Genomic DNA, 25,652 nt, shown 5'->3' with positions numbered 1-25,652 from the left:
ATATGCCCAATATTGCAGTTTTACATTTATTGCACACTCTATGCACTTAAACACATGAATACATATTATTTATGCAGAACCAGGTCACTTCCCACAGTAAGAGACACGTGCAACTACTTCTAACAGTGCTTGAAGCAATTTGCATTTAAATAACTGGTTCAACATAGAAGAATGTCCCAAAGTGCAAGGAAAATAGGAATACTGATCCAGAGAAGGAGACATTAGGAGGGGTTACCAAAAGCTAGGCAAGGGTGGGTTTTAAGGAGGGTCTGAAAAGAGGAAAGAGGGTGGAGAGACAGAGGGGTTTGGGGAGGAATTTCCAGAGACTGGGACTTAAGCGGCTGAAGACATCACTGCCAAAGACTGGGGGAGCGGGAGAATGAACAAAAGTCCAGAGGAATGAAAAGTTCACAGGGAATGGGAGGTAGAGGAGGGTTTATAGTGTTGGCGGAGGTTAGATATATATCTATCCACTACCACAGTCCTTGCGAAAACAAATATTGTCTTCACAGCAAGGACCTGCTTCTGAAGGCGCTTCAGGCTCCGGCAGCTCACTTCCGTTATCAAAATGAGGCCAAAGGCCCAATTTCGGATAATTACATAGAATATACGGCACAGAAACAGGCCATTCGACCCAACAGTCCATGCTGGCGTTTATGCTCCACTCGAGCCTCCTCTCACCCTTCCTCATCTAACTCTATCAGTGTAACCCTTTATTCCCTTCTCCCTCATATGCTTATCTAGCCTCCCCTTAAATGCATCTATACTATTCGTTTCAACCACTCCCTGTGGTAGCGAGTTCCACATTCTCACCACTCTCTGGGTAAAGGAGTTTCTTCTGAATTCCCTGCTTGATTTCTTGGTGTCTATTTTATATTGATGGCCTCTAGTTTTGCCGCTTAAGTCCCAGTCTCTGGAAATTCCTCCCCAAACCGCTGTCACTCCACCCTCTTTCCTCTTTTCAGACCCTCCTTAAAACCCACCCCTGCCTAGCTTTTGGTAACCCCTCCTAATGTCTCCTTCTCTGGATCAGTATCCATATTTACCTTGCACCATGGGACATTCTTCTATGTTGAACCAGTTATTTAAATGCAAATTGCTTCAAGCACTGTTAGAAGTAGTTGCACATGTCTGTCTACTCTATCAAAACCTTTCATAATTTTAAAGACTTCTGTTAGGCCACCCCTCAGCTTTCTCTTTTCAAGAGAATAGAGACCCAGCCTGTTCATCCTTTCCCGATAGGTATAACCTCACATTTCTAGGATCATCCTTGTAAATCTTTTTTGCACCCTGTCCAGTGCCTCTATATCCTTTTTATAATGTGGCGACCAGAACTGTACACAGTACTTCAAGTGTGGTTGAAGCAAGGTGCGATACAATTTTAGCACAAGTTCTCTACTTTTCAATTCTATCCCTCTAGAAATAAACCCTAGTGCTTGGTTTGCTTTCGGTATGGCTTTATTAACCTGTGTCACCATTTTTAGTGATTTGTGTATTTGTACTCCCAGATCCCTTTGCTCCTCTACCTCACTTAGATTCTTAATTTCCAAGTAATATGTAACCTCCTTATTTTTCTTACCAAAATGTAGTATTTCACACTTGTGTTGAAATTCATTTGACAATTATATGTCCATTCTGCAAGTTTATCGTCTTCTTATAATTTGTTGCTGGCCTCCTCAGTATTGACATTGCCTCAATTTTGTGTTATCCACAAATTTAGAAATTGTGATTTTGATTCCAAAGTCTAAATTGTTAATATAAATTGCGAACAATAGTGCTCAGAGCTCTGATCCTTGGCTTCAATCAAACTGAACATTGGGCAGTGCGTAAAATGGGCGGCCGGTGAGATACCGCATGTTTTGCATTACCGCACGTTTTGCATTACCACCCAAGTTAAATTTCTACCTCACTGACTTTAAATTGTTTGATTTATGGAATAAAGGACAGCAAGTATTGACTTAACTGGGTTAATTACTGATTTAAAACAGAACTGATAAAAGCTGGCAAGTAGAATACTGTTTTTGTTTCTACATGCTGACATACTCAATACTAAGTTACTGCCATTACTCTTCCAAAAACTACTGCAAAAGATTTCTTTAATTTTCAACTAGCAAGTTACACTGCGGGAAGAAATAGGTTGTTTGTTATTAAAAAGTAAGATTAGTACTGTGGGAAGTTTTCCCTTCACAGTAGGAAGTACAGTTAGGCAATTCACACCCAAGCCTTTCCTGGACATCTCTGCAAAATCTCTCCAGAACAGAAATCATGCATGAAATACAAAACTGGGATGGGTGCAAGGGTAAAGAGAAGAAAAAGACCAATTACATGAAAAATAAAAAGGAAAGTTTTAAGAGAATGTCTTTAAATGTTTTAATGGGTCTATATTGTTTTTAAAAAATGCCACATGATGAACTGCAATATAACAAAATGTATTCAATGTATCAACAGTCTTGGAACCCACTGTAATTTTCAGATTTCTAAACCATTTAAAAGACTTCATCTAGATTAAATTGTTGAAACCGTTCTAAGAATTCATGAAGATTATAGTGGGTTTAACAACCGTTACCACAATTCTGTTGTTTGGATTTTTCATCTTGCAATATATAATCTGATTCAATTAAATTGGGGAAGGGGCAAAACTCACAAATCTGCATTAGTTTGAACAAAATAGCTGCAAATACACAGTAGGTAAGTCAGCATCTAAACAGACAAGCTACTGTTTCAGACAAAAAGTCTACACTTAAAACATTAACCTGTGCTTTATCTTTTCAGATGCCGACAATCTGTTCTGTACTTTTCTGTCTTCATTTCAGATTGCCAATATTTGCAACTTTTATTTATTTTTACATTTGTATTAGTCTGAATACATCACACCAGATAACTTATGCCAAGAAGATGGATGCCGTTCTGAATGCAAGCTGCCGATTTATCACAGGTTGCTTAAAACCAACAAACACCAACAGCCTATATATCCTGGCGGGTATCGCTCCCCCTGATATAAGAACGGTAGCCAGCAAGAAAGAGCGGCTCTGTCAAACATCAGATGAGAGACACCCTCTGCATTGTCATACACCTACACCCAGCCGCCTAAAGTCAAGAAAGAGCTTCATGAACAGTGTTGTTCCATTACAATCAACCTCATCTGAAGCCCGCATCGCCTTGTGGAAAGACCGGCTCGCCAGTCTTGAACAACCCCCAGCGATGGAAATTTTACTTGAGGAAAGCCTTCCCCCAGGAGCTAATTGCAACTGGGCAACCTGGAAGTGCCTTAACAGACTTAGGACCGGTGTAGGTTGCTCAAAGGTGTCACTAAGCAATTGGGGATATTCAACCAGCCCGACAACTTGTGAATGTGGAACTGAGGCACAGACTATGCAACATCTCCTGCAATGTCCATCGTTAGAGGAACCCTGCACTGTTGCAGATCTTGCCGAATTCAACAACAAGGCACAAAATTGTGTCCAGTTCTGGCTGGGCTATGTATAGACTGTCCGTAGACACGATAAGAAGACGACCATATAACTTTGAGATGGCAACATGGGAGCTATTAAGTATCTTCTGTTTTGTGGCATAATTGTGTTTACCATCAAGTGCATAAACAAATCTTGCATTACATGATTAGCTTGATTTGCAACCTAAACAACTTTTGTTTTTAAAAAAACCAAAGCAAAAATGTTACAGAAATTCAAACAGCAGCAGGAATGGGAACAGCAATGGGGTTGAAATAACTCTCCCGCTAGAGGATGCTCTTTATTTTCAAAATACTGCACTGCTGTACAAAATTATGACACAGTTGTGCTTTCCTATGTGAAATGGTCCAGCCATACCTGTTACATTTACGGCAATGGTGGGAGCGGGGTGCCTTGTAACCGTGACAGATTCTGCAGTCCTGCAGATACATTGTATCTTGAGGGTTTTCCTTGAACAGAACAAGTTGATAATTACAATAATCATCCTTGTATTTCAGTTGATTGCATCAGAAAAAAATTGAGTCGATAACAAAGGAAAAAAAATGAATGAGTATATGTGCGCACCAGTTTCCTGGGATATTAATTGCCTGCATCGCCAGAGATGTTATTTTTAGGTGATAAAGCTATGGCTTCAAAGTAGGGCATACAAATCTACAGCATACTCAGCAGTTATGTTAACAACCCTAAAGCTTCTGGTTACTGCAACTAAGAATGTGAAATGCATCGTGACAGGTGAAATGCAGCAATATTAATCTTAAAATTGCCAGAGCTAGGAAGACAGAAGTGGTGCACTGAATATTATTTTCCATGCTCACAATTAATCATAGGAATTATTTCTAAATAAGTCAATTTAAACCCCCTTTTCAGTTGGGTTTTGTAGGGTGGTGGTGCGGAAAAGGTGTGTTTTCAAATCTCTTTATACAGTAAACTCTTGTTTAAATGGCACTTTAATCATCCGGAATACTTTAATAACCGGCAAAATAGATATATCTCAATACAAAACAACACCTCAATAACTGGTAATCTTGCCAAATCCATGAAGCACTCGTTTGGCCGAGTCCGAGTCTCCCGCAGTGGCCGAGTTAGTCAGTGGTGATGGTGAGTGGAAAAGCAGCACCGTGGTAGGTATACCTCTCTGTTAACCAGAATTTTTCATCAACGGCACCATCCTGGTCCCATAGGTGCCGGATACATAAGAGTTTACTGTATTTTGAAAACCTCAGGTGTATAATTTTATCAACTGGTGCTACACATTTCTATTTTTAGGGTGACATTCTTCCTTACGGTATTTTCTATTTTTCCCCTTTTCTTTGGTCTCTCCACCAATGCACGTTGCCCAGTTGAGGGCAGATGGTCTCCTTGGCATCTGTCAAATGCTACTGTGATTCGCCCTATAATTTTTCCACTCATTTTCAGGAACGTCTTCAACCCCAGAGACACTGAGCTGAGCACGAGGGAGATTGAGCTGCACAGTATGTACACGCGCCAACATACCAGTCTCAGCTGGGACACAACACCTTAATTGGGAGGCTATGTTATAAATCTTTTGGCAGGGCTGTCACTCCTCTGCTCCAGAAGACCTGCTTTTCAACAGTATCAGAAACTGTTTGTGCGGTTGGCCACAACAGGAAAAAAATCAAAAAGGGGGGGGGGGGGGGAGAGAGAATAAAGAATTAGGAGGAGCTCACTAATCCTTCACTCAGACATGTTTAGGCTAAATATAATGTCAGGAATAGCAATATTCAGCAGATGCTCCATTACCAAAATAACAACAGAAGACGCTGGAAAAACTCAGCAGGCCAGGCAACATCTGTGGAGAGAGAAATAGAGTCAACGTTTCAGGTCAAAACCATTCTTCAGAACCCTTCTGTGATCTGAAGTGTTCTGAAGAAGGGTTTCGACCAGAAACGTTGACTCTATTTCTCTCTCCACGGATGTTGCCTGGCCTGCTGAGTTTTTCCAGCGTCTTCTGTTGTTATTTTGGATTTCCAGCATCCGCAGTATTTTGCTATCGTGCTCCATTACCAAGGTGGCCACCATTGCTTCCGGCAAGTAAAGTATAGCCACCAGATGCTGCCAGAGCCAACTGCAACAAGCTCAGATGTCTGATGCATTAAGCTCTGGTGACTGCTGGGAACACAAAAAGGCACAGAGAAATTGTAATTGTGTACCAATAGACAGACCACTGATTTCACAATCAAAATGCATGCTCAAAGAACCCTGGTCTCTACTCTCATTTAGACTACCAACACATACATACAACCCATACCCAAAGTGTTAGAATTACTTTTGATATACAAGTGTTTGTACTAGTTATTCGTTTATGATCCGTTACAATAAGATCTAAATAGCCATGGTAAATTAAACCGATCTTTTACTTTCCATTTTTAAAGAGATTGATTCTTCTTACCGGCTTCCATCCAATCGGGACATAGCCAGGGCCAACAAACATTGCATTAAAGTAGTTGTAAAGTATAAGAACTGTCCAATTTATCAACATAATGAAATTTATGCTTCCACCTGGAGTATCGAGAGGCCAATACCAAAGTACCGAGTCTATTATAGCCATTGTAGAACACACTGTAATCACGGATAGGGCTATAATTGGTCCCCAGTGGCAGATTCTTTTCAGTTCATGAAGATTTTCAAATCTGATAAATGAACACATTGCGTTTGATTGAAGGCAGTGATACTCTTCAGTTAACATGCAGCAAACAACATAACGCAGGCGAGACTTTTAACTGAGTTGGGAGGCAGGCAATGAATAAGTCTTGGGTTCAGAAAAAACCGTGCCAATATCGATTGGCAAATAAACAGATTTTGAAGAAATTCCGTCCACTACAATTTTCACCTCCAACAAATTCATCACGGTATTATTTTAGACGCAGTGCTTCCGTATCTGAGTTTATAGTTTCTCATGCGGTGTCCCCCAACTGGATTGTCAAAAACCATCCTAGAGGAATACAAAAAGTGAATTAAAACTTATGTTTAGAGTTTTCATGTGAAAGAAACGAATTAGCGATTTAAAAAAAAAATTGGACTTACTCTAATAATCATGCTCTTGATTCTGTAACTCATTTCCAAACTTGCGCACGTATATGTGGGGGAGAAAACACGATTGGGAGAGGAACAACGCCAGGATTTGGCTGGTCTCATCTGTAACTGGTATTGAGGGGGCGCGGGAAGAAATATCCCCCTGCTTCAGTGCCGGAGGGTCTGCAAGACGCCCGCCGCCGCACATCGGCTCGGCGACCATCGACATCCAGGCGCTGCAACACAACTTCCTTCTTCCGCCTGGCTGGACTCACGCCCCGGAAGAGTATGTATATGTGGATTTTAGCTAGAGTTGGGAACGGAAGCGAGCTCTTGGAGATGAAACATGGTCGGACAGGGGGACCCGGGCTCAGGGCTGCAGCATGAACTTGACTGACTGGGCCGACCGGCGGGCGGGCGGACCCGACGGCCACCGCTGGGGACTGGAGCCGAGCGGATGGAAACCAAGGCGCAGACTGTACAGAGCGAGTTAATTCCACTCCTCCTCCTCACTCGGACACAGAGGGGCAAAGTTTAAAGTGTTTTTTTTACACACACAATCCGCCGCTCTCCCTTCAAACCCACCAACGGCCGGCAGCTGCCGCCCCCGCTCTCCCTCCCTCTGAGGGCGTCACTTCCGCTGGTGCCACCCACAACTCCCGCCGCTGCCTCTCTCCATTTTATTATTAATAATAACTCAAACTAACGGATAGGCTTTCTTCCTCTTTTTTTTTTTTAAATAAACATTCTCAACCACCATCATCATCATCATCAAAACATTTTCTGTGTCTTTTCAGTTCCGAAATGTTTACAATTAGTAAGTAAAGCTGCTTCTCTCCTCGAAGCGATCTTGTTTTTGCAGACGGAGGAGGAGGGACCATTTTACCCGGGGGCTCTCTGACGCAGGGCGGAAGAAGCGGTCGCTGCCGTACTTTAAACACTTTTACCCTCAAGCACAGGGAAAATGTCCTCGGATTTTGAGGTCTACGAGCAGGATTTCGGAACCTTGACAGCAGAGATCACCAATAAAGTGGGGAGAATACCGAAATTATCTGGAGGTAGGGAGGCTGTGCTTTTGGAAAATACTTTTACTGTTGACATATTTGACAGGTGTGAGCGGAGTCATTCGGGGAGTGGGTTCGCTTTTTAATGACCATGCTAGGTTTAAAACATGTCCTGTCTAAGTGGCCTCTTTTAAAGGTCATTTTAGGAAATAATTCTACCGTTACAAGCCCATTGTTTATTCAAAAACAAAAGTCTTATGTTTAACTATCGGTGCTTTAAATAAGGCTGGTTTGAAAGGAAATGTATTCATTATTCATGAGCAATTGGTGTCAAACGAAATGCAGTAAGTTGGTTGGACTTGCACAGCCAGTCAGTGTGTGTTGTCAGGTACACAATCATTTATACAGAGCATCACAGCAAAACCGAAACTTGTGGCCACTTTCGAGCAGAAGTTACAGGATCATGATCAGAAATGGAAACCTGCTTTATTTTTCCACTCCCTAGCCCGTGGTTTCTGAGGACAATTTTAGCATCTAACTACTCCCAGTTACCTCCTGATAGACCAAGGACCAAACCTGGACATTGATAATCTGTAAGGTTCAGTACCATGCCAGGTTATTTTTACCCACTAAGTCACCTTGGTAGTCCTTTTTCAATTGAAGATACAAACTTTAAGTTAAATTATCAGTGTGAAAGAGCAGAATGGAAAGTGGCATTGTAACTGTCATTCAACTTAAATAGAGTAAGTATATGTTTATATAATCTAATAAAAGTAAAAATGGTTTGCCTTGAGCTATGCATTAATGGAATAATGAGATACAGTGGTGCATTTCAGGACAACAAGCTAATTACTTACACAATAGTAAAATACTGCGGATGCTGGAAATCTGAAATAACAACAGAAAATGCTGGAAAAACTCAGCAGGCCAGGCAGCATCCGTGGAGAGAGAAACCGAGTTAACGTTTCAGGTCGAAGACCTTTCGTCAGAACTGTGACTTCCATTGTAATCTTCAATTAGATCTCTGCTTCCTAACCACACACAACTTGTTGAATCTTACACTATTGCCTTTGGAAATTGTAGGATTTTAATTACAGTCTCTTCTAAAAAGCATAATCGCTATGGATGGGCATGTGGCAAGTTCTGCATACACATTGTGGGCTGCTTTATTATGAGCATTGGGGAAAATAGTGCGTGGTACATAAATTTAGACATGTACACTAATTTGCATTTCTGCTAGTTGTGTCTATTGTATCTCATTGGAAAGATAGCAAGTCAAAGTGTACATGTGTTAACGGTCCTTGGCAATCAGTGTGGCGGGAATGAATGCTGTGGGAAGGATCAGAAATGGGGAGGGGGGGCAGGAAGGGAAGCCTGTTGGAGTGATCAGAAGGGGCGGGTGGAAGTAAAGATTCTGGCTGTGATCACGAGGGCCAAGACTTCCTTGTGAGGCCTGGAGGAGCGCTCCTGAACTACCTGGCCCAAAAGGAAACTTCTGATATTTAACTTTAAAACTTGCCTACTGGGCTTCTTCTGGCAAAGGAAGAGATTAGAACAATTTATTTTTCCTATAGATTAGTGAGTATGCAGAATAGACCCCCAGGAAATAAGCTAATATGTTTATTCACTCTTTTTAAAATAGCTTTTTAAAATTCTTTCACAGGATGTGGGCATTGCTGGCATGACAAACATTTATTGCCCATCTAATTGATCTTGAGAAGGTGGTGGTGAGCCACCTTCTTGAACTGCTGCAATCCGTGTGGTGAAGGTACTCCCACAGTGCTGTTAGGGAGGGAGTTCCAGGATTTTGACCCAGCGACGATGAAGGAACGGCCGATATATTTCCAAGTCAGGATGGTGTGAGACTTGGAGGGGAACTTGCAGATGATGGTGTTCCCATGCGCCTGCTGCCCTTGCCCTTCTAGGTGGTATAGGTCGTGGGTTTGGGAGGTGCTGTCGAAGAAGTCTTGGCGAGTTGCTGCAGCGTATCTTGTAGATGGTACACACTGCAGCCACGGTGCGCCGGTGGTGGAGGAGCTTAATAAATACCTGCTTAAGAATAGGATTGTAGGCCGTAAGGATATGATCAGGTACTCTAGAGAAAACAAAGGTTCTTGCTGTGCTGTGACAATGGATGACTTGCTGTGGAATGTGGCTGGTAAGGGTGTGCTGTAACGTTGGGCTAATGTCCTGGAGTATTGTTTGATTAACATGGGACTTTAACTTTTACTTATAGCTGTTTGCCTCCCTCAGGAAATTGATTGTGTTGGTTTGGTAAGGTTAGTATGCAGGGAATGGGCTTGCTAGTCAAACTAACTTTCTGCATTCCATATTTTATATTCCTGTATGAGGGGATTGTCCAATGAGAAGAGATTGAGTAGACTCGGCCTATATTACCTAGAGTTTAGAAGATGAGAGGTGATTTCATTGAAACATACAAAATTCTTAAAGAGCTTGACAGGGTAGTTGCTGGGAGTATATTTCCCCTGGCTGGGGAGTCTAGAACTAGGGGTCATCATCTCAGAATAAGGGGTCGACCATTTAGGACTGAGATGGGGAGAAATTTCTTCACTCAGTGTTGTGAATCTAATGGAATCCGCTACCCCAGAGAGCTGTTGCTCAGTCGTTGAGTATATTCAAGACAGAGATCGATAGATTTTTGGAAACTAAGGGAACCAAGGGATATGGGATAGTGCGGGAAGGGGGAGTTGAGGTCGAAGATCAGCCACGATCTTATTAAACGGCGGAGCAGGCTCAAAGGGCTGAGTGGCCTACTGTTACTCCTATTTCTTACGTTCTTGTGTTCTTATGCAATGAAACATTTTAATTTTGATAATGGTGTGAAACAAAATGTGTTGATATCATGTTGTTTACTGTTCAGCTCTTAGTCATGAGTTGTCAGGTTTAGTCATCTGTGATGTATAAATCATATCCCACTGCATTTATTTTGTTTTTAACATGTAGCGTGGACCAACAGAAAACTTGGCTGTTTTTGTAAAATACTATTTTTTTGTAAAACATACAATATATAAACACAGCTGCACCTTTCCAGTGGCCCAGTTGGCAAATACGTTGCTGAGCGTGGAACTGAGCCATACACAGTAGCTGAGCCTCATGCTCAGTGTTGGGTGGAGTAAGAGTCATCGAGTTATACAGCACAGAAAGAGGCCCTTCGGCCCATCGTGTCCACGCTGGCCATCAAGCCCTGTCTGTTCTAATCCCATTTTCCAGCACTTGGTCCGTAGCCTTGTATGCTACGGCGTTTCAGGTGCTCATCTAAATGCTTCTTGAATGTTGTGAGCGTTCCTGCCTCTACCACCCTTTCAGGCAGTGAGTTCCAGATTCCAACCACCCTCTGGGTGAAAAAGTTTTTCCGCAAATCCCCTCTAAACCTCCTGCCCCTTACCTTGAAACTATGCCCCCTGGTTATTGACCCCTCTACTAAGGGGAAAAGCTCCTTTCTATCTACCCTATCTATGCCCCTCATAATTGTGTACACCTCAATCAGGTCCCCCCTCAGCCTTCTCTGCTCTAAGGAAAACAACCCCTGTCCAGTCTCTCTTCATAGCTGAAGCGCCCCAGCCCAAGTAACATCCTGGTGAATCTCCTCTGCACCCTCTCCAATGCAATCACATCCTTCCTATAGTGTGGCGACCAGAATTGCACACAGTATTCCAGCTGTGGCCTAACTAGCGTTTTGTACAACTCCATCATAACCTCCCTGCTTTTTATATTCTATGCCTCGGTTAATGCCTTTTTAACTACCTTATCTACCTGTCCTGCTGCCTTCAGGGATCTATGTACATGCACACCAAGGTGTCTCTGATCCTCTGTCCTTCCTAGGGTGCTACCATTCATTGTGTATTCCCTTGCCTTGTTAGTCCTCCCAAAATGCATCACCTCACACTTTTCAGGGTTAAATTCCATTTGCCACTGTTCTGCCCATCTGACCAACCCGTCTATATCGTCCTGTAGCCTGAGGCTTCCCTCCTCGCTATTTACCACTCCACCAATTTTTGTGTCATCTGTGAACTTACTGATCATACCTCCTACATTCATATCTAAATCATTAATGTAAACTACAAACAGCAAAGGACCCAGCACTGATCCCTGCGGTACACCACTGGACACAGGCTTCCAGTCACAAAAACAACCTTCGACCATCACCCTCTGCCTCCTGCCACTAAGCCAATTTTTGATCCAATGTGCCAAATTGCCCTGGATCCCATGGGCTCTTACCTTCTTGACCAGTCTCCCATGTGGGACTTTGTCAACAGCCTTACTGAAGTCTATGTAAACTACACCAACTGCACTACCCTCATCCACACACCTAGTCACCCCCTTGAAAAATTCAATCAAATTGGTTCGACATGATCTCCCCCCTGACAAAGCCATGTTGACTATAACCTTGATTAATCCTTGCCTCTCCAAGTGGAGACTAATTCTGTCCCTCAGAATATTTTCCAATAATTTCCCTACCACTAATGTTAGGCTCACTGGCCTGTAATTCCCTGGTTTGTCCCTACTACCCTTCTTGAATAATGGTACTACGTTGGCTGTCCTCCAGTCGTCTGGCACCTCCCCTATGGCCAGAGAGGTTCTGAAAATTTGTGTCAGAGCCCCTGGAATCTCCTCCCTTGCCTCACACAGCAGCCTGGGATACATCTTGCCTGGGCCTGGGGATTTATCCACTTTTAAGCCGCTAGTACCTCCTCCCTCTCAATACTAATTTGTTCAAATATGACACAATCCCCCTGCCTGATTTCTATGCCTACATTGTCCTTCTCCATAGTGAACACAGATGCAAAATATTCATTTAAAACCTCACCTACATCTTCGGCTCTACACACAGATTGCCACTTTGGTCCCTAATGGGCCCTACTCTTTCCCTGGTTATCCTCTTGCCCTTAATATACTTATAAAACTCCTTGGGATTTTCCTTTTATTTTGCCTGCCAGTGTTTTTTCATGCCCCCTCTTCGCTCTCCTAATTGCTTTTTTAAGTACCTCCCTGCACTTTTTATACCCCTCTAGGGCTTCCACTGTTTTTAATCCTTTGTATCTGCCAAAAGCCTCCCTTTTTTTCCTGATCCATTCTTATATATCCCTTGACATCCAGGGTTCCCTGGGCTTGTTGGTTCCACCCTTGACCTTTACGGGAACATGTTGGCGTTGTACTCTCTCTATTTCCTTTCTGAAAGACTCCCACTGCTCTGATGTGGATTTTTCTGCAAGTAGCTGATCCCAGTCCACTTTGGCCAGATCCAGCCTTATCATATTAAAATCTGCCTTCCCCCAATTTAGAACCTTTATTTCCGGTCCATCTTTGTCCTTTTCCATGACTACCTTAAATCTCACCGAATTATGGTCACTGTCACCAAAATGCTCTCCTACTGACACATCTACCACTTGCCCGGCTACATTCCCTAGAATTAGGTCCAGTACCAACCCCTCTCTTGTAGGACTTTCTATATGCTGGCTCAAAAAGCTCTCCTGGATGCACTTTAAGAATTCCGCACCCTCTAAGCCTTTCACACTCTGACTATCCCAGTTAATATTGGGGAAGTTGAAATCCCCTACTATTATTACCCTATTATTTCTACACAGCACGGTGGCATAGTGGTTAGCACTGTTGCCTCACAGCGCCAGGGACCCGGGTTCGAATCCGGCCTCGGGTGACTGTCTGTGTGGAGTTTGCACATTCTCCCCGTGTTTGCGTGGGTTTCCTCCGGGTGCTCCGGTTTCCTCCCACAGTCCAAAGATGTGCGGGTTAGGTTGATTAGCTATGATAAATTGACCCTTAGTGTTAGGGGGATTAAATACGTGGGGTTACAGGGATAGGGTGGGATATGTGTTGGTGTAGGGGTTACGGGGATCGGGTGGGATATGTGTCGGTGCAGGCTCGATGGGCCGAAATGGCCTCTATCTGCATTGTGGGGTTTCTGTGATTTCTGTGAGATTTGCCTACATATCTGTTCCTCTATCACCCCCTGACTGTTTGGGGGCCTATTGTACACTCCCAGCAAAGTGCTTGCCCCCTTTTTGTTTTTAAGTTCTACCCATATGACCTCATTAGAGGAACCTGCTAAGATATCATCCCTCCTTACAGCAGTAATTGACACCTTGAATAATACTGCAACACCCCCTCCTCTTTTACTCCCCCCTATGTCTCGCCTGAAGATTCTATACCCTGGAATATTGAGCTGCCAGTCCTGTCCCTCCCTCAACCATGTCTCTGTGATAGCAACAATATCATACTCCCATGTGTTCATCACCACCTTCAATTCATCTGCCTTACTTGCAAGACTCCTTGCATTAAAATAAATGCCATCCAGCCTTGCCATACTCCCTTGTGCCGTTACATATTTGCTCTGCCTTCCAGGCTGACTTGTTTTTTCCTCTATATTTGGCTGTGCATCACCCTCTACTATAGCTCCACTCTGTATCCCATCCCCCTACCAAGTTAGTTTAAATCCCCCCCCCCCCCCCCCAACAGTACTAGCAAACCTCCCCGCAAGGATGTTGGTCCCGTTCCGGTTCAGGTGCAACCCATCTGACTTGTATAGGTCCCACCTTCCCCAGAAGCAGACCCAGTGATCCAGGAAACTAAAGCCCTCCCTCCTGCACCAACTCTTTAGCCACGCATTCATCTGCTCTATCCTCCTATTCCTGTACTCACTAGCATGTGGCACCGGGAGTAATCCAGAGATTGCAAACTTTGAGATCCTGCTTTTTAATCTGCTACTTAGCTCCCTAAATTCTTGTTGCAGGCCCTCATCCCTCTTTCTACCTATGTCGTTGGTACCAATGTGAACAACGACCTCTGACTGTTCGCCCTTCCCCTCCAGAATGCCCTACAGCTGTTCAGTGACATCCTTGACCTTGGCACCAGGGAGGCAACATACCATCCTAGAGTCACGTCTGCAGCCACAGAAACGTCTGTCTGTTCCCCTTACGATAGAATCTCCTATCACTATTGCTCTCCCACTTTCTTTCCTCCCCTCCTGTGCAGCTGAGCCACTCGTGCCACGGACTTGGCTCTTGCTGCATTCCCCTGAGAAACCATCTCCCCCAGCAGTATCCAAAATGGAAAATCTGTTGGAGAGGGAGATGGACCCAGGGGACTCCTGCACTACCTTCCTAGTTCTTTCACTCTGTCTGCCTATGCACTCAACCTGCGGTGTGACCACCTCGTTAAACGTGCTATCCACAAAGATCTCAGCCTCGCGGATGCTCCACAGTGACTCCAGCCACAGCTCCAGCTCCGAAACGCGGATTTTGAGTAGCTGCAGCTGGAGACACTTCCTGCACATGTGTTCGCCCTGGACACCGAAAGTGTCCCTGACTTTCCACATAGCACAGGAGGTGCACTCCACGCTGCCGAGCTGCCCTGCCATGCCCTACCCTTAATTTACTCCCTTTACTTCCTTTAAATTAAAGAATATTAAATACACAAGGGACTTTACTTCCCTTTAAACACTACTTACTCTAAACTAGAGACCTTACTTTTACTTTAACGACTGGACTGTAGAAATACTCACCAGGTCCTACTTACCAGGTCCTACTTACCAATCAGCTCCTTCCCTGGTTGTGACGTCACTAGCGGTTTCGCAGTTGTTGTTGTTGTTTGACTGCTCCTGCTCTCGGATTCTTTCCTGCAGTCCTGTGACGTCACTCCTTGATTTTGCTGTTCTTTTGGAATTCGCCGGATTTGTATCTGCCTCCTCGCTGCTGCTGCCGACTCCTCGCAGGTCCGCGCTGTATTTATGCCTCCTCGCTGCTGCTGCCAATTCCTCGCAGGTCCGCACTGTCCTCGGCCTCCCGCTGTATTTATGCCTCCTCGCTGCTGCTGCCAACTCCTCGCAGGTCCGCGCTGTCCTCGGCCTCCCGTTGTATTTATGCCTCCTCGCTGCTGCTGCCGACTCCTCGCAGGTCCCAGGGTGCTACAATTGACCTTGGGATCCCTAGTAAAAAGAGAGAGAGAGAGACTTTTGTGTCCTCTCTCTACTCTGAGCAATGACCAGACTTACCTTGTCCTCCCTTTACATTCCACTAGCCTCTGCATTTGCTAGATTATGTGTCATTGCTGCCATTTACAATATGATTTGTTACCAAGCACCAGTCTTTCCCTTAACTTTTTGCTTTCTGTAGCGACTGTCCCCTCGGGGATGCTCTTGTTTATTCTTCCATCACTTTGACGTTTGGATCTGGTATTTTGCAAAGGAACACCTGTTTACTTACTTGAGCACAACAATCTAGGCTGACACTCCAAGTGCAGTACTGAGGGAGTGCTGCACTGTCGGAGGTGCTGTCTTTCAGATGAGACGTTAAACCAAGGACTTGTCTGCCCTCTCAGGTGAACATAAAAGATCCCATGGCACTATTTCAAGGAAGAGCAGGGGAGTTCTCCCCGGTGTCCTGGCCAATATTTATCCCTCAATCAATATCACAAAAACAGATTATCTGGTCATTACTGTATCACATTGCTATTTGTAGGAGCTTGCTGTGTGCAAATTGGCTGTCGTGTTTCCTACATTACAACAGTGACTACACTTCAAAAGTACGTAATTGGCTGTAAAGCGCTTTGGGACATCTGGTGGTCGTGAAAGACGCTATATAAATGCAAGTCTTTCTTACCTTCTTTCTCTTCCCATGCCATTGTCCATGGCCTAAAACAACATTCTTTTGAGAGACAGACATTTCTTTATATTCCCCAATCTAGCATACTATATTTAGAGACCTCTAAAATCAGTTCTTACTGATTTCCACAAATTAAAGTTCTGGATTTTTCTGGGTTGGTGGATTGGCAAAAATGATTTTCACCTTTCAAATGCTTGAATTCTCCAGCTAGTTGTGGATCCTGACATGCGTGCGTGATGATGTTTGCATGCAACGTGCGTTACAACATCAACCAGCATGATGCGCATGCATCCCAGGATCGACATACAGCGCCAAATTCTGCAGGTGAAACTAGCTTAGGTAAGTTCACTTGTTGTTGTTGGTCATACTGTTTCAGGCCTGTTCTCTTTTTTACAAGCTTCTCCCTTATTGCTTGGGTGAAGCAGCTGAGAGCAGAACCAGACTCTGATACCGAGGTTAACATCAGTTGAAGTGTACAATATATTAGCAAAATACTGCGGATGCTGGAAATCTGAAATAACAACAATTCCTTCCTCCCCTCCTAAACCCCTCCCCCCTGTCTCTGCACCTGCTTAAAATCTGTTACATTTCCAGCTTTTCCCAGTCCTGATGAAGGGTCCCAGACCTGAAATGTTGGCCCAGTAATTCGGGTCCCAACGCGTGAATACGGACGGGGTACTCGTGTGTGCCCGATGGAATTGCCGGTTTTCAGCATGCGCGGAAAACCGGCATTTCCTTTCCTCTGAACCAAGGGGTTCAGAGGTCGAACGCGTGCGCGCAGGAGTCTGCGCGTGCGCGCTGAAATTCCTTTATTTTTAAAGGTTTGCCTGTGCGTGAAGGCCTCAACGTTTTACGAATGAAAAAAGCAGACGTAAGGACTTAGTTTTCAAAGGTAAGTGGTCTAATAATTAAAGTTAGAATTTTTTTTCCACAGGTTTATTATTTTTAAAGACTTTACAGTAAGGTAAGTGTATTTTTAGACCCAATTTCTCCAGAAATTTGAATAATTGTTTAAAATAGTTTTTTTTACAGTTATTAATAGTTCATTTAATTAGTGGGATTTTTTTAAACTTTTATTTGAAGTTTAAGTACTGTTTTGGGCGCCCGGAGTTTTCATGAGTTTGACAGTTCTTACTATCAAACTCATGAATGAACTTTTGCAACCTCCCATTGGTTGCCCAGTGCTCACGTGATCCCAGCCGGCTCATCGAACTAACTACGCCGCTGGATCACGCAAGCACAGCGCGCCGGGAGCTGAACTGGGCCACTGACAGGAAATCCATGCAGGGCCAGGCTTCAACTGTCGGCGCGCTATGTAAGTGTAGGTCGGGGCCTTGCACCCGCGGGAAGCCCCCGACCCGAATTTCTGGGCCGTTAACCCTGTTTCTCTCTCCACGGATGCTGCCTGGCCCGCTGAGTATTTCCAGCATCAGTTGAAGTGTGACCAATGAGAAAGATGATCAGTGCATGAGATCATAGAAACGTAGAATGATATAGCACAGAAGGTGGCCATTTGGCCCATCGTGCCCGTGCCGGCTCTTTGGTAGAGCTATCCAATTAATCCCACTCCCCTGCTCTTTCCCCATAGCTCTGTACATTTTTTCCCTTCAAGTATTTATCCCATTCTCTTTTGAAAGTTTCTATTGAATCTGCTTCAGCCATCCTTTCAGGCAATGCATTCCAGATCACAACAACGCGCTGTCTTAAAAAAATGTTTCCTCATGTCGCCTCTGGTTCTTTTGCCAATCATCTTCAATCTGTGTCCTCTGGTTACCGACCCTTCTGCCACTGGAAAGAGTTTCTCCTTATTTACTCGATCAAAACCCTTCATGAATCACCTCTAGCAAATCTCCTCTTAACCTTCTCAGCCCTCCGGAGAACAACCCCAGCTTCTCCAGTCTCTCCACATAACTGAAGTCCCTCATCCCTGGTACCATTCTAGTAAATCTCCTCTGCACCCTCTCCGAGGCCGTGACATCCTTCCTAAAGTGTGGCGCCCAGAATTGAACACAATACTCCAGCTGAGGCCTAACCAGGGTTCTATAAAGGTTTAGCATAACTTCCTTGCTTTTGTTCTCTATGCCTCTGTTAATAAAGCCAAGGATCCCATCTGCTTTTTTAACAGCCTTCTCAACTTGTACTGTTACCGTCAAAGACTTGTGTACATATAGCTCCAGGTCTCTCTGTTCCTGCACACCCTTTAAAATTGTTCCATTTTGTTCATATTGCCTCTCCTCATTCTTCCTACCAAAATGTATCACTTCACTGCGATAAATTTCATCCGCCACATGTCTGCCCATTTTACCAATCTGTTGCTATCCTCTTCATTTTTACTACATTTCCAAGTTTTGTATCATCTGCAAACTTTGAAATTATGTCCTGTGTACCCAAGTCCAGGTCATTAATATATATCAAAAAGAGCAGTGGTCGTAATACCGACCCCTGGGGAACACCACTGCATGCTTCCCTCCAGTCTGAAAAGCAATCGTTCACCACTGCTCTCTGCTTCCTATCCCACAGACAATTTTGTATCCATGCTGCCACTGTCCCTTTTAATCCCATAGGATCTAAGGAATGGCATCTAAACAGGAGGAGCACATATATCAAAAGCAGAGCTTTGAAACGACCATCAGGTCTACAAACGTGCATGTGCTGTCTGTGAACTGTGTAAATAATTGTGGGTTGTGTTTTAGCTTAACTATGCCTTGTTAGTCTCTTACTTTTTTCTGGTGGTTTAACAATGTTTAAAATAACTGATTTTCCCTGAATTGATGCTGTTTTTTAAGACTCTTTACCACCCCCTCCAGATTACTAAAAACAAAAACTGAAAACACCAAAGCAAAAATACAGGTTTAAAGGTCCTTAACTATATTTGTTGCTCACTGTGCAGTCTCCAATACACTGGCAAGACCAAATGCAGATTGGGTAACTGTCTGACCAAATGTTTCTCTGTCCAGAACAGTGATCCTGTGGCATGGCACCTCAGCGCTCCCTTGCATACCCACTTCCACTATGACTTTTCTATTTTTGACATCTTATATTCTTCCAAACAAGCTCAAAACAAACTTTGGGAACAGTATCTCATATTTCTGGACATTCTGCTGCCATCTGGTCTGAACATTTCGTAACTTGCTCCTTTGCTTTACTGTACGAATCCTTGCTTCTTCAAGCATACAGTTGGTTCAATAAAACCTTGTGACTATTTCAATGGCAAGTAGTTTTTTTAAATCCCCAAATTTTTGTTATTGCACTCCAGAGACTTGAGCACAAAAATCCAGGCTGACACTCCAGTGCAGTGCTGAGGGAGTGCTGCACTGTTGGAGGTACCGTCTTTCGGATGAGATGATAAACCGAGGCTCGTCTACTCTCTCCGGCGGAGGTAAAAGATCCCGTGGCACTATTTCGAAGAAGAGCAGGGGAGTTATCCCCCGTGTCCTGGCCAATATTTATCCCTCAACCAACATCACTAAAACAGATTATCTGGTCATGATCACATTGCCGTTTGTGGGAGCTTGCAGTGTGCAAATTGGCTACCAGATTTCCTACATTACAACAGTGACTACACTTCAAAAAAAAGTACATCATTAGCTGTAAAGTGCTTTGGGATGTCTTGAGATCGTGAAAGGCGCTATATATGCAAGTCTTTTTCCTTTTCCTTTCCTTTTCTTCGCCTGTTCTCCCGCTCTCGCTCTCTCCAGAGTATTAACCAACAAATAATAGGAGCTTGTAACCAAGGTAACACAATAATTGTGGGGGACTTTAATCTTCACATAGAGTGGGCAAATCTATTTGACAAATGTAGTCTGGAGGATGAGTTCATGGAATGCATTTGAGACAGTTTCCTAGAACAATATGTTATGGACCCAATCAGGAAACAGCTATTTTAGATCTTGTATTGTGTAATGGGTCAGAGTTAATTAGTAATCTCATAGCAAAGGATCCTCTGGGAAGAGTGATCATAATATGACAGAATTTCACTTTAAGTTTGAGAGTGAAATACTTAAGTCTGAAATGAGAGTCTGAAACTTAAATAAAGCCAATTACATGGGTATGAAGGGCAAGTTGGCTAAGGTAGATTGGGAAATTAGATTAAAAGTTATGACAGTAGATAAGCAGTGGCAAATATTTAAAGAAATACTCCGAAATTGTTAACGAATATACATTCCATTGAGAAATAAAAACTCCACAGGAAAAGTGATCCATCCGCGGCTAACTAAAGAAGTTAAGGCTTGTATTAGATTAAAAGAGGCTTATAATGTTGTGAAGAATAGTAGTAAGCCTGAAGATTGGGAGAGCTTTAGAAACCAGCAAAGGATGACCAAAAAATTGATAAAGGAGAAAATAGAATATGAGAGTAAACTAGCAAGAAATATAAAAACAGATTGTAAGAGTTTCTACAAGTATGTAAAAAGGAAGAGAGTAGCAAAAGTAAACGTTGGTGCCTTAGAGGCTGAGACAGGAGAAACTATAATGGGGAACAAGGAAATGGCAGCGACTTTAAACAAATATTTTGTATCTGTCTTCACAGTAGAAGACACAAAAAGCATACAAAAAATAGTGGGGAGCCAAGGGGCTAATAAGAGTGAGGAACTTAAAGTAATTAATATCAGTAGAGAAAAAGTACTTGAGAAACTATTGGGACTAAAAGCCGACAAATCCCCTGGCCTACATCCTAGGGTTCTAAAAGAGGTGGCTGCAGAGAATAATGGATGCATTGGTTGTGATCTTCCAAAATTCCCTAAGTTCTAGAATGGTCCCAGTGGATTGGAAGGTAGCAAATGTAACCCCGCTATTCAAGAAAGGAGGGAGAAAGAAAATAGGGAACTACAATTGTCAGGAAAATGCTGGGATCCATTATTAAGGAAGTGTTCAAATGTAAGAAGTCACACAACACCAGGTTATAGTCCAATAGCTGTTGGACTATAACCTGGTGTTGTGTGACTTCTTACATTTGTCCACCCCAGTCCAACTCCGGCATCTCCACACTAAGGAAGTGTTAACAGGGCACTTAGAAATCATAATATAATTAGGCAGAGTCAACATGGTTTTATGAAAGGGAAATCGTGTTTAACAAATTTATTAGAGTTTTTTGAGGATGTAACTACCAGAGTAGATAAAGGCGAACCAGTGGATGTAATATATTTGGATTTCCAAAAGGCATTCAATAAAGTGCCACATGAAAGGTTGCTGTGCAAGATAAGGGCTCATGAGGTTGGGGGTAATATATTTAGCATGGATGGAGGATTGGTTAACGGACAGAAAAGCGAGAGTAGGGTTAAATGGGTCATTTTCCGGTTGGCAGGCTGTAACTAGTGGGGCGCCACAAAGATCAGCTATTTACAATATATATTAATGACTTAAATGAAGGGACCGAGTGCAATGTATTCAAGTTTACTGACGATACAAAGCTAGGTGGGAAAGTAAGTTGTGAGGAGGACACAAAGAGCCTGCAATGGCAACAGGTTAAGTGAGTGGGCAATAAGGTGGCAGATGGAGTATAATGTGGGGAAATGTGAAACATAGAAACATAGAAGATAGGAGCAGGAGTAGGCCATTCGGCCCCTCGAGCCTGCTCCGCCATTCAATGAGATCATGGCTGATCATCCAAATTCAGTACCCTGTCCCTGCCTTCTCCCCATATCCCTTGATCCCTTTAGCCTTAAGAAATATAATAAGTTATTCACTTTGGTAGGAAGAATAGAAAAACACTTTTTTAAATGGTGAGAAACTATTAAATGTTGGTGTTCAAAAAGATTTAGGTGTCCTTGTACAGGAAACACAAAGTTAACATGCAGGTACAGCAAGCAGCTAAGAAGGCAAATGGCATGTTGGCCTTTATTGCTAGGGGGTTGGAGTACAAGAGTAAGGAGTCTTACTACAATTGTACAGGGCTTTGGTGAGACCACACCTGGAGTACTGTGCACAGTTTTGGTCTCCTTATCTGAGGAAGGACATACTTGCCTTAGAGGCGGAGCAACGAAGGTTCACTAGATTGATCCCTGGGATGAGAGGGTTGGCCTATGAGGAGAGATTGAGTAGATTGGGCCTATACTGCCTGGAGTTTAGAAGAATGAGAGGTGATCTCATTGAAACATATAAGACTCTGAGGGGGATTGACCGGGTAGATGCTGAGAGGTTGTTTCCCCTGGCTGGAGAGTCTAGAACTAGGGGGCATAGTCTCAGGATAAGGGGTAGGGTTTTTAAGACTGAGATGAGGAGGAATTTCTTCACTCAGAGGGTTGTGAATCTTTGGAATTCTCTACCCCAAAGGGCTGAGTTGTTGAGTATAGTCAAGGCTGAGAGAGATAGATTGTTGGACTCTAAGGGAATCAGAGGATATGGGGATCGAGCAGGAAAGTGGAGTTGAGGTCGAAGATCAGCTATAATCTTACTGAATGGCGGAGCAGGCTCGAGGGGCCATATGGCCTACTCCTGCTCCTAATTCTTATGTTCATATGTTCCCTTCCTCTCCTCCGAAGAGATATTACATTGAAAGTCTCCTGAATGCAGATTTTAAAGGTCCTTACTCTTCTGAAAGGCCCGCTTACATTCATTGCTCCATTTCCATGCTACTCCCATTCGTAGTAGGGCATTCAGTGGATGCAGAATTGAAGTCATTAATGTGGACTTCCACAATCCCCAAGATAAGATGGTCTTATTCCCTACCATAGACTTTGTGAAAATGTTTAGTTAGGTGATTGGGCCGTACTTAAAATTGTAGATTAAGTAAAATTGAATTCTTTATTTGAGAGTGAAATGTAAAAACATTTTTCAAATTAGGGTCAGTGGACCCATGAGGTCATTCTGTTACCATATTTCTTTTTGTCTGTATTTATTGATATAGTTTTACTACATTAAAGGCGCTATATAAATACTTGTTGTTGTAGTAGCATTATTTCTGTTGCTGTGTGCCAATAAACAAATGTTTTTGCAATGGTGGCATTGTTTTCCTTTGGATAGCTGACACGGGGTCTCCAGGAGCATGTCAATATATTCAGGGAGCCAGCACACACGCATGTGTTTAAAACACTGCTAGAAATGCTAATATTTACAGTTTGCTCTAAGATTTTGCCTTTGCCTCATCTTATAAATATATACATACATCAATCATAGTAAGCAAGCAAATGATTTACATCTACATACTTGCAAGCAAACAACCTCGGACACCCTGAGCTTGTTCTTTAGTCCAAACTGCCCACAGGTTACTAGGGTGCACTGACTTTTATACCTTTACTAACACACACCTACTTGTGCACTTTCTTTGTCTGCAGCTGTCACTCATACTGACCACTGCTGAGGTCACATGACTGGTTTCAACATGAAAGCCGAGGAACTAAGGGCTCCACTTCTTATCTACACCAGTCCTTTATTAGCTTAAATATGTTTCTTTCATCGTCTGTTATGTTCAGTATATGTGGTGCTCAACTGCTCAACCTCCGTCGCCTCCAGTCCAGATCCAAGGTTGTCCCTTCTGTCGTCGAATTACAGTATGCAGACTATGCTTGCGTCTGCGCATACTCGGAGGTCGAACTCCAAACCATCGTTAACTCCTTCACTGAAGCACACGAGAGCATGGGCCTTACACTAAACATCCGTAAGACAAAGATCCTCTACCAACCTGCCCCTGCCACACAGTACTGCCCCCCGATTATCAAAATCCACGACAAGGCCTTGGACAACATGGACCACTTTCCATACCTCGGGAGCCTACTGTCAACAAGGGCAGATGTCGATGTCGATGACGAAGTCCAACACCGCCTTCAGTGTGCCAGTGCAGCCTTCGGTCGCCTGAGGAAGAGAGTGTTTGAAGACCAGGACCTCAAACCCGGCACCAAGCTCATGGTCTACAGAGCAGTAGTAATACCTGCCCTCCTGTATGCCTCAGAGACATGGACCATGTACAGCAGGCACCTCCAAGCACTGGAGAGGTACCACCAACACTGTCTCCGCAAGATCCTGCAAATCCATTGGCAGGATAGGCGCACCAATGTCGGTGTTCTTGCTCAGGCCAACGTCCCCAGCATCGAAGCTTTGACCACGCTCGATCAGCTCCGATGGACAGGCCACATCGTCCGCATGCCCGATACGAGACTCCCAAAACAAGCGCTCTACTCGGAGCTCCAACACGGCAAGAGAGCCCCAGGTGGGCAGAGGAAACGCTTCAAGGACACCCTCAAAGCCTCCTTGAAAAAGTGCAACATCCCCACCGACACCTGGGAATCCCTGGCCCAAGACCGTACAAAGTGGAGGAGAAGCATCCAGGAAGGCGCCGAATACCTCGAGTCTCTTCGCCGGGAGCAAGCGGAACCCAAGCACAAACAGCGAAAGGAGCGCACGTCAACCCAAGCACCCCACCCACCCGCCCCTTCAACCACCGTCTGCCCCACCTGTGACAGAGACTGTAGGTCCCGCATTGAACTCATCAGTCACCTGAGAACTCATTTTTAATGTGGAAGCAAGTCATCCTCGGTTCCGAGGGACTGCCTAAGAAGAAGATGTGGTGCTCAAGCATAGATCGATGTATCTATTCCGGTTCCTGCTTTCTACCTCACACTAGCTTCACCTTTCACGTTCCCACATTCTTTGATTCACAGAAAGTGTCAAGTCCAGATGTTTCTCTTCCTGCAGCTTAACACTTCAGGCCTCCTCCTAACACCTTCATCCAGCACGTACTTTTGTGTAGCTGGCCAGTCCTCTGTCCCTGGGAACTTGGCAGCTCCGAAGGGTCCTCATAAATTATCTCTTCTGGCTCCAGTGTGTCTGCTCCTAGCTCTCTTTCCATGTTCCCATGTTAGACCTCGATGTTCTCGCATTGGGGACATCTGCTGTGCCAAGTGAACAGGCAGACTTGCTTGTATTCTGCTAATCTTACCTCTTCACTTGGGATGAGAACGCCATTTGTTCCAAATGATTCTCTTTCACATTAACGTACAAGTTACGCATTCCACTTAACCTATAACTAGCTAGTTAATTATGTTGGTTCGTATAGTATTACAATCACATGTTATGATCTGATCTATTCTATTATTCTTGCTTCATTTTGTATTGTGGTTAGTTATAAATTGTCTTTCCATCTAATCTTCCCTTGTCTAGCTGGCTTACTCGAAGCGTATCTTTTATCTTTTTATCTAGCATTCGGGTAGTTCCTGGGAAGGGGAGAGGGGGGTGATTGGGATGGAGGGGAGCAATTGGGAGGAGGATTTGGGGGCCGGCAATGGTCTTCGGGTCTGCTCTGGAGCTGAATGGAGCATACCGACTCCTCTCGGGGCCACATTCAGGTAATGATTTGTTTTAAAACGTGCTGTTTTGGTGGTAGCCTCCAGCAGTCCCTTTAAGGACAGAAAATGCTAGAAATACTCAGCAGGTCAGGCAGCATCTGTGGAGAGAGAAACCGAGTTAACGTTTCAGGTCGATGACCTTTCATCAGAATTGGAAAAAGTTGGAGATATAATGTAACAGGTTTTAAGCAAATACAGAGGCAGGGAAAGGGGGGGTGGGAGGAAAGA

At 43.8% G+C, this 25,652-nt stretch overlaps 2 protein-coding genes across 7 annotated transcripts in view; one reads left to right on the top strand and one right to left on the bottom strand.

Moving 5' to 3' along the window:
• Positions 1-7,107, bottom strand: part of zdhhc6 (zDHHC palmitoyltransferase 6) — a 36,684-nt gene extending 29,577 nt beyond the window's left edge. Inside the window, exons 1-3 of one of the 2 annotated variants that reach the window (XM_085994500.1) lie at positions 7,089-7,107; positions 5,881-6,423; positions 3,828-3,919 (exon numbers count right to left, since the gene is read on the bottom strand). In XM_085994500.1, coding sequence (XP_085850626.1) covers positions 3,828-3,919; positions 5,881-6,177 — 389 coding nt within the window. In that variant the 5' untranslated portion in view covers positions 6,178-6,423; positions 7,089-7,107. Of the gene's footprint in view, positions 1-3,827; positions 3,920-5,880; positions 6,424-6,515; positions 7,033-7,088 lie in introns of those variants that run through there. The other variant, XM_085994499.1, reaches the window with a different exon arrangement.
• The window catches only part of vti1a (vesicle transport through interaction with t-SNAREs 1A), a 329,428-nt gene continuing 310,857 nt past the window's right edge, over positions 7,082-25,652 (top strand). For all 5 annotated transcript variants that reach the window (XM_085994502.1, XM_085994501.1, XM_085994505.1 and 2 more), the window contains exon 1: positions 7,082-7,561. In XM_085994502.1, the coding sequence (XP_085850628.1) occupies positions 7,468-7,561 (94 nt within the window). In that variant the 5' untranslated portion in view covers positions 7,082-7,467. The remainder of the gene's footprint in view (positions 7,562-25,652) is intronic.

This window comes from Somniosus microcephalus, chromosome 8 (assembly GCF_052327205.1).
Source record: "Somniosus microcephalus isolate GS21.2 chromosome 8, FLI_Smic_1.0, whole genome shotgun sequence".
Classification (NCBI taxonomy): Eukaryota; Metazoa; Chordata; class Chondrichthyes; order Squaliformes; family Somniosidae; genus Somniosus; species Somniosus microcephalus.
This window is presented reverse-complemented; position numbering and strand designations above follow the sequence as displayed.